The sequence below is a fragment of the Candoia aspera genome, chromosome 6, assembly GCF_035149785.1.
Source record: "Candoia aspera isolate rCanAsp1 chromosome 6, rCanAsp1.hap2, whole genome shotgun sequence".
NCBI classification, from domain to species: Eukaryota; Metazoa; Chordata; class Lepidosauria; order Squamata; family Boidae; genus Candoia; species Candoia aspera.
The window spans coordinates 6,715,750-6,724,391 of NC_086158.1; the positions used below are offsets into that span (position 1 = coordinate 6,715,750).

Here is an 8,642-nt window from a genome sequence, read left to right on the forward strand (position 1 = left end):
TTGCTGTTAGGGAAAAAAGATCCCCAGAGTTGTACCAAGGCTGGCCAGAGGGGTGTTTCTGATCTCTAACTTTGAGCATCTTTTCTTCTGCCAGGTAAACCTGAGTGAACAGCAGGTCTCCTCCAGTATGTTTATCAGGGCCCTGATGATGTCAGTGTGCCATTCAGCTGTAGTCTGTAAGCCTTTACACTTATAAGAAGGCGGGTGGTGTGGGGAGTTTTGGGGGAGGCCACTTTGTGGGAATCCCATGCAGCTAAATTGGGTGAAGAAGCTGTCAACTGCTAAGGGCAGCCACCTTTCAGTCCCTTAGCAGCGTTTCCTGGTTCTCTGGACCTCCTTAGTATGGTCGGGCTACAAAAGGCAGCTGGTAGTGTTGGTAAGCTCCCTAAGGTAGCAAGCCAGAGCAAGCCAAACCTCTAACCCTTGGACGCTGCAGAACTCCAGCCTCTAGCTCAGCATTTCTCAACTGTGGCAACTTTAAGATAGGGGGACTTCAGCTCCCAGAATGCTGGCTGGGGGAATTCTGGGAGTTGAAGTCCACACATCTTAAAGTTGACAAGGTTGAGGAACACTGGTGTAATGTATTGTGCAAATCCAGAAAAGGACTGATGCACTAACTGGTTTAAGCAGATTAGGGAATACAGCTGTTGCATGGGCTAGGGCTGCCAGGTGTTTGGAGATAAATCTTTCTTCATCATAAAGGGTAAGAACAAAGCCAGCTTGGTTCAGCATCTTGTTCCTACAGTGGCCAACTGGGAAATAGTACCAGTCACATTTTCCAGGGGCTGAAATGCAGATCATTGTGTCTTTGATTAGTGTATAGGCACCATGACCAGTGAACTCTGCACATTTTCCTGAAGTCCACCTATCTTAAAGTTGCCACGGTTGAGAACGCTGCTCTAGCTCCTTCACCATTGGCCTATTCAGCTGGCTGGAACTAGGACTGTGTATCAGCAACTTATGGAGAGCTTTGTGGCCAAAGTTTGGCCTTGCCCAGCAGTGTGCCTTGGGATGTACAAATCCACCACACTTGAGACAGGGATGACCTTGGGAAGGCTTGACACCTCAACCCTGATGTGTGGAATAAGCTGTGGTTGGTTAGGTACATGCAACAGTGAAGCCAAAACCAACCCGGTTGCGTTCGGCTTACCACTGTTGGCATCGCCAGCCATTAAGGGATAGAGTGAAGTGTTTCTAGTGGTTCTCCTGAGTTGGATTTGGCTTCATTGTCAACACTGGGCTTCAGGTATGCGCTTGGTGCTCCGAGGCTCAGCTCATGCCTTCCTCTTCCACCCCCCAGCCATTCCCTCCTTGGCTGGGCCTTGAGCCAGCTACTTTTTTTCCCACTATAATCCCAAGTTCTGAGAGATCCAACAGGAGCAGAGAGGAATAAAAAAAGTCTTGCCAGAGCTGAGCGATGTGGGCCTTGATGACTCCCCACAGGGTGAGAGGTGGAAAGGGCAGTGCAGGCCTTGCCCAAGTTGATGGGAACAGTCCGGAGTTAGAGAAGACTGTTCTCTTAACTCAGCAGGAGTGTTCAGGAATGAGGCCCTGAGAGTCCCAGGAACCTATGAGAGGCGGTTCTTCTCCGAGATGCAGAGGTGGGGTTGGGGGGGGAAAGCGCTTGAATGTTGCTAACAAGCTCCTTGGAGTTATGCAGAAAGCTGTCCACTGAGCTTCAGCTGGCCTCTCCCTTCCCTCCTCTGCCACAGTCGAGAATCCTTACCGGATGGACAATCTTGTGATTAAGAGCCGAGCCAAGCTGCTGCAGAAATACTTGAGCGATGAAGATAAGGAGCTTCAGGCTCTCTATGCTTTACAGGCCCTAGTGGTGAAGCTGGAGCAGCCAGCAAGTAAGTCTCCCCTCCGTTCAGGAGGTGATTCTAACGGGAGGGAAGGAAAGCGAAGCGCGTGCGGGAGATGAGGTCAGTGGAATGAATGCCCCCAACCAGAAGCGTGGGAGCTGGGCAGAGTAGCAAACCGAAACTCTGCTGAGCTGTGGGCATTCAACATGGTTGTTTCCCTCGTGAGAACCGGACTTTGAATCTTAAAGGACAGGCCGTGTGAAAATAAGATTATGAGCAGCTTGATGCCCTGAGGATGTGGCCACGTTTTTGGATTGGTTGTAGCGTTGTGCAAATCTTTTTCTAGAATGCCCCCCCCTGCCTCCCCCCAAAAAGCTGGGTGAATTGCAGCAGTGTGAACACTTTCCATACAGCAAAACCTACGGTGTTTGAAGCTGTTTGGTTTGGTGATTGGGGCGAAGGGAGGGATGGCCCCGTCTCTTTCAACCCCAAAACAAGGGTTTTTTTTAGAATTGTAGCTTAAGAAAGGAAATGATGCAGGCGTTTAAAGCTGTGGAATGGTATGGAGAAAATGGAGCCCAATTTTTCCTTCATTACCTTAATAACGATAAAACAATAGTCATAAAAACTGTAACAAAGATTAAAAATTAGGAACGTGCCGTAAAGCTGAGATGTGGATCTAACACAGGTAGAGGTGATGTTTCACATCAAGTGTACAACTTGTAGAATTTGCTCCCTAAGATAAGCCTAGATTACTTTTGATAATAAGGATATTATTAAGAGCAATTGATGGGAGTGATAGAAGTCTATCAGCTAGAATAACGTAGCTGTACTTCCTTTGTTAAATCCGGTAGATCTCTGAAATATTAGTTGTTGGGGATGAATCCCTATGTGCTCTGATTCTGGGCCTTTCAAAAACATTGGGCCAGTGTTCCCAGTGTGCCCTTTGGATATGCTGCACATGAAACATAATTCCCAGCCCCCATAGGCAAGCTGGTTAGCAAATGAGGACACTGAAGCTGAACACACCTTGAAGCATCCGACTGGGGTAAATTAGTTAAGATACTGTAGAAACCAGTCAGTGCAGCTGCACTCTTCCGCTTGATCATGTATTCCGGTAGCAGGATTTGGAGATTTTTGGTACGAGACACATGTGCCTGATTATAATGGAGGGAAACATTACACACACACACACAAACACAAACACACTTTGATCAGTGTGACAGAAAGCAGTCTGAAATTTTCAAGCCTTAAGGCTGAATTTTGAAGACACTTTGGCAGATGGTTTCTAAAGAAAATGTGAAGATTGGATTCTTAAAAACTTCACTGACTGATTATCATTGGGTGTTACTGAATCTGGCCTTTTTCTTCCCCCTTTCTTTGCAGGGGGAGATTTTGGATTGATGAGGTTGAAGTAATACATTTTTTTTCCTCCAAAGAGGTTAAAACAGTGTTTTTCAAAGTTGGCAACTTTAAGATGTGTACATGCTGGCTGGGGAATTCTGGGAGTTGAAGTCTACACATCATAAAGTTGCCAAATTTGAAAAACACTGGGTCAAAGCATTCTCTTACTGAGATGTTTGTGATCGTAATGCTCTGGGTGGCATCTTGTTGCACCGCATCCCTTTAATCCAAGAACTTCAGACTTCTCTGGGTGTGGAGTGCTGGATGACAGGCACTCACAATGTGTGACTGTCTCTGTTTCCCTAGCAAGGAAAGAACCCCACAAACACTACAAATCCCCACTGGGCCTCTTAGGATCAACACCAGGTGTGCATAACCTGAGCTACCTCTTGTCCTCCAAAGCCTGGGAGCGACAGCCCTCAAACGTTGCCACTGCAGTGTAATTTCTTTTTCTCAAGTGTTCACACGCTGGCAGCTGCCAAATTCTTAAAGGGATTTGCAAATAAAAACAACAGGGTTTGTCTAAATTATGAACAAAGAAAACATTAAATTAAAACCACCAGCAATTTAAAGCCTGCTCAGAAAAGATGTTTCCAAGGCCTTTTGCAAGGCTATCAAGGTAATTAAAGTACATCAAATTGAGTTTTTGCCCTGCTCTTTGGTGTCCAGCCCTCTTGCTTGGTTCCGAGGCCTGAGAAATGTTGCACCCTTAATCTTCGCCAGCCTTTCATAACTTGGCATCTCCCAGATGCGTTGGGACTCTTAACTTGGAAACCTCTTTGCCAATACAACTGTCATCCTGGGAGTTGTAGTCCCAACTTATCCAGAGGGCACCATGTTGGGGGAAGGCCAAAATATGTACCATTCTTACAAGAGGAAGGAAATTAGACTTGGACAGTTGGGATCCCTACTGGAAACTTTCTGGTAATTTTTGGAAAGGCTGTTTCCTTGTGGCTGAAGTTGCTGCCACCTATAAAAGTTAGGGGGAGTTGGAACAAAGACATTAATCTGATATTGCTGTAAAACAGCTTTCTGAACTCTTTACGGGTAGTCCTCACTTAACCATTCGTTTAGTGATGGTTTGGACTTAAGACAGTGCTCAAAACGACTTATGACTGGTCCTCACACAACGACTGTCACAGCGTCTCCCCAGTCACATGATCACAATTTGGGAACTTGGCAACTGGTTCGAATTTATGACCATCGCAGTGTCCTGTGGTCACATGACCACCATTTTCGACCTTTCCAGCCGCCTTCTGGCAAGCAAAACCAGTGGGGAACCACATGATTTGCTTAACAGCCATGTGATTTGCTTAACGGCTGTGGTGATTCACTTCACAACCAGTGCAAAAAAGGTAAAATTGGGTTGGATTCGCTTAATGACCACTTCACGTAGCAACCAAAATTCCAGTCCCAATTGTGGTAGTTGAGTGAGGACTACCTGTGCGGATGAGGAGCAACTGCACCCCCCAGATTCTTCACCCACAGAGCCAGCAGCTGGAGAATTTTGAGGACTGAGATTTCAACCATCTCAGGGACAGCTCAACATGCGATTCTGCCCGATCAATGCAAATACCTACGGAAGTCGTGCTGAAAGCCCCCCCCCCCAATGTTAGGTCAAGGAGCTTGTGGTCAGAGGTCAGCCCTTCACATGATGGAACATGTCACCCTTGAGGATGACATTGGTCCAGCTGCTTCTCGTTTTGTCTCAAGTGGCCTTTGGAGCCCAGGGCGATGGGCAATCTTTCCTATGGTTGTGGGTGTTTTTGAGTCACGGAGATTTTCTCCTTTGGCTTTGCCCCTTTTGTGCACCGCCCCGAGTTGGTTTGGTCAGGGTGGTGCAGGATGTACACATACGCGACGTTTGGAGAGCACTGAGGTTGCCAAAGACCTCAAGCCTTGAGGAGGAAAGAGCAGGGCTCAGCGGGCAAGCTGTCTCACGGGGCGGCCTTCTTTCCTTGCTTCCAGATCTCCTCCGAATGTTCTTTGATGCCTTGTACGATGAGGATGTGATTAAAGAGGACGCCTTCTACAAGTGGGAGTCGAGCAAGGACCCAGCCGAGCAGCAAGGAAAGGGTGTTGCCCTCAAGTCGGTCACAGCCTTTTACACTTGGTTGCGTGAAGCTGAGGATGAATCCGACAACAACTGAGCCCACAAGGGGGGGCAGGGGCAGACCAAGCCTGCCCAGCTGCTCTGGCCCCTCCCTGGAGCCTGGACTCCCTCGGGCGGTGGTGTGGGGAACCAGACGCAGGACTGACTTCTGCGATCCTTCCCCCCCGCCACCCCGAATAGGACTTCTTTTCCTTTCTTTACCTTTTTTTTTTTTTTTTTTGGTTGGGATTTTTTTTTCCGTTTTTTGTTTTAACAGCCTGTATTGGTTTGTGTCTGACGATAATAAATTGATGCTGAAGGAGGTAGGTGTTGCTGTGGGCACTCCGCTCAGCACCCAGGCTAGTGCCCGGGCACCTGAATGATTTTAATGAGCGGGGGCCCAGCTCTGCTGGTGCAAAGTACCCGAAACACATGTCGATGGAAGGGGGTGGGTAGCCAACCCAATGCCTACGCTCCTGCCGTCTCCCCCCTCCACTTTATTGCTGAAATATAGAGATTATATAAATATATATATAAAATATAAATATAGACTTATTAAATCTTTTGAGGTTGGAGAATAGAACTCTTAACTGTCCACAAACTGCTCTCCCTGATCCTCTCAGATCTTCACCCACTTTGGATCACCGCCTGGAATTAACGTAATCCCCCTGGATGGATGTTTCTTTTAAAACATTTTGCAAGCGCAACAGAAATCATTTCAAACATCCACCTTGCTTGGAAGTTGCTGGTGTGTCACTGGCCAAGAGGTGAGGGCAACTCTGAGCTTCCCTTTCCCTCCACAAGCTTACCACGGCTGCCTTGGCCCCCCTCGGGCCAACCTCACCCCTTTGCACCCTCGCCCTCCGTGCCCACGCTCAGGCACGGGGAGGGCACGATACGCTTCGTCTGCGCTGGATAGTTAATGGAGCTGCGCTTGTAATGAAAAGGAAAACAAAAGCAAAGCAAACAAAAAAAACACCAAGAAAAAAAGATTCAATTACCGGTCACATGAATTTGTAAATATTTTTTTTCCCTTTTCCCTTTTTCTTTCTTTCTTTTTCTTTTTTGTTTTTCTTTATGGAGTATTTAATTGAAGATTAAAAAGCATCTTTTCACCATAAACTGGAAATAAAAAAAAAAAGAACATTGCTAAATAAAAGGTGATGTGTGGGTGATGTCGCATCCCTGCCTGATTGGGGCAGGACTTTTGGGAGAGAATCGCGGCGCCTGTCACCCAGCCTGCCAAAAAGGAGGCTTGGCGGTTTCTGTGTGCTTCGAGCTGCTTGACCTGGAACAATTTGGGACGTTGTTCTAGGTCTTTAAAAAGAAGGCATGCTAGTTTAAAAGGCCAGGTTATCCAGGAAAGAATAGGTCTGGAGAAATTACAGGACGAAGAAGAAGAGGAGAACATAGAAAGGGGGGTTATAAGTTCCACGGTGCTTATGATTACATTGCAGCTGTCCCACTTGGGTGGGACATGAAAGTGAAGTCTTCAGACAGGTTCCTTGTGAGCTTTAAAGCATATAGGATGTTTAATGGGTTGGAAAGTTCAAGTCTGGGAGCAGGGGTGCACCATCTGGCCCTGCATGGACCCAAAGCTTCGGGTGTGGCTTTCAACCCTTTCCAGAGTTGTCTCCCAAGCTGCGCTTGGAAAATTTTGAAATACCACTGGAAGTAATACTATTTTAATGGAAAGTTAAATTTAGTTTTTGTCTTGGTCTTGACCATCCTTCCTCTCCCCCTCCCTGCTTTCTAAAGTGTGGTTTCTAGCGTGCCACTCTTGAGGCCAAACACGGCCCTTGAACTGGAGGACACTGCTCCTGTTCTAAAATATGGATAATATGGGTATACTTGGGAGGTGGCCTGCCTTGAGTGTGGAGGAGGTTAAGTTCTTGAAAGAATCCTGCAGGACAGAAGACATGACCCCCTCTAGGCTGGGCAGAGCTAGACGATTCAATGGTGGAGAAGCTGGCTTGTTCCTAGGGGGCAGAAAGAATGGGCTTTTGTCATCTCCCCCACTGCCACCCAAGGCAGAATAGTTCTAATTTGTAAGTTGCTAGTAGGTATTTCTGTGGTTGGACTACAGAAAGGTTGGTTAATACATAATTTGGTCTAAAATATAATTTCCATGATATTTTAGATTTTACAAGATTTTTTGGAATGCGGAATAGCATTGGTTACAAAGGCATGTGCTGGGCCTAAGAAGAAGGGAGTGGGAGGAGACGTTTTACAGCAGGGTTCCTCAACCTTGGCAACTCTTAAGCTGTGCGGACTTCAACTCCCAGAATTCCCCAGTCAGCTTTGCTGGCTGGGGAATTCTGGGAGTTGAAGTCCGCACAGCTTAAGAGTTGCCAAGGTTGAGGAACCCTGTGTTATAGAGTCCTTGAGCCAAAAGTCAGCTTCAAGGGGTTCTCCTTCTGAGCTTCTACTTGCAACACCGATACCTAAAACTTGATGTATTAAAACTCCCAAGAAACCGAATACTGAGATTAGGTGCTGGAATTGTGCGCACATATACATATGTATATCCCGGACTGCACAAAACAAGTTGGGTTACTGAATTGTTCTATTTGTTAACAACTGCACAATCTCTTGGCCTATAAAGTACTAGCAAGTACCAGCTAGGTATTTAGAACGGGCTTCAGCCTTCAAAAGCTAACCAAGTGGATTTAGTTGCTAGCTGTTAACTCTCCTGTTAAGCAAAGATGTGTCTGAAACCAAGGTGCTGCTTTCCCCCCCTTAGATAAGAGGGCTATCCTGAAAGTATTGCAATCATGTGTGGTTTTCTGGACTTTGTGCTGGGAAGTAAAATTTTAAATTGCCACATAAGCAACATGTGCATAAATTAGGTTTAGCAAAGGGTTTATACAATTGAGAAGGTTAGGAATGCTAGATCTTTACATCTGGAACTGTTCTACACAGGTCAGTCTTGGAGATGCTTTAAGATGCCTGGACTTCAACTCCCAGAATTCCCTAGCCAGCCATGCTGGCTGAAGAATTCTGGGAGTTGAAGTCCACGCATCTTAAAAGTGTCTGAGGCTGAGAAACCGTGTTCTAGAACAAGGTCCAAATCTGGTGAATTTACAAGAGTGCTGATCACCAAGGACTCTTAATGAAAGAATGATTCTCTTGCTTGAAGAGGTCCAATGGTTAATTAGGTAACTACTAAAATAGTGGGCAGAAGTAGCCATCCGCTGCTTCTATTCGCTTTTTCTAGTTTTACCTAATTAACTGTTGGAATGGTGTGAAATGATGCACATTTTGGAGTGGGCTAAGCTGGTGGCGTTTGTGGGAAAGGTGAGTTCTCTAATAAGTGTTAAGGAATTTGCCAAGTATTACAG

The 8,642-nt window shown here is 46.3% G+C and overlaps 1 protein-coding gene across 7 annotated transcripts in view; it reads left to right on the forward strand.

Annotated features, from left to right (window-relative positions):
* EIF4G1 (eukaryotic translation initiation factor 4 gamma 1) overlaps positions 1-5,624 on the forward strand; it is a 91,766-nt gene extending 86,142 nt beyond the window's left edge. For all 7 annotated transcript variants that reach the window (XM_063306351.1, XM_063306350.1, XM_063306354.1 and 4 more), the window contains 3 exons: positions 95-176; positions 1,713-1,853; positions 5,178-5,624. In XM_063306351.1, the coding sequence (XP_063162421.1) occupies positions 95-176; positions 1,713-1,853; positions 5,178-5,359 (405 nt within the window). In that variant the 3' untranslated portion in view covers positions 5,360-5,624. The remainder of the gene's footprint in view (positions 1-94; positions 177-1,712; positions 1,854-5,177) is intronic.
* Positions 5,625-8,642: the final 3,018 nt, after the last annotated feature.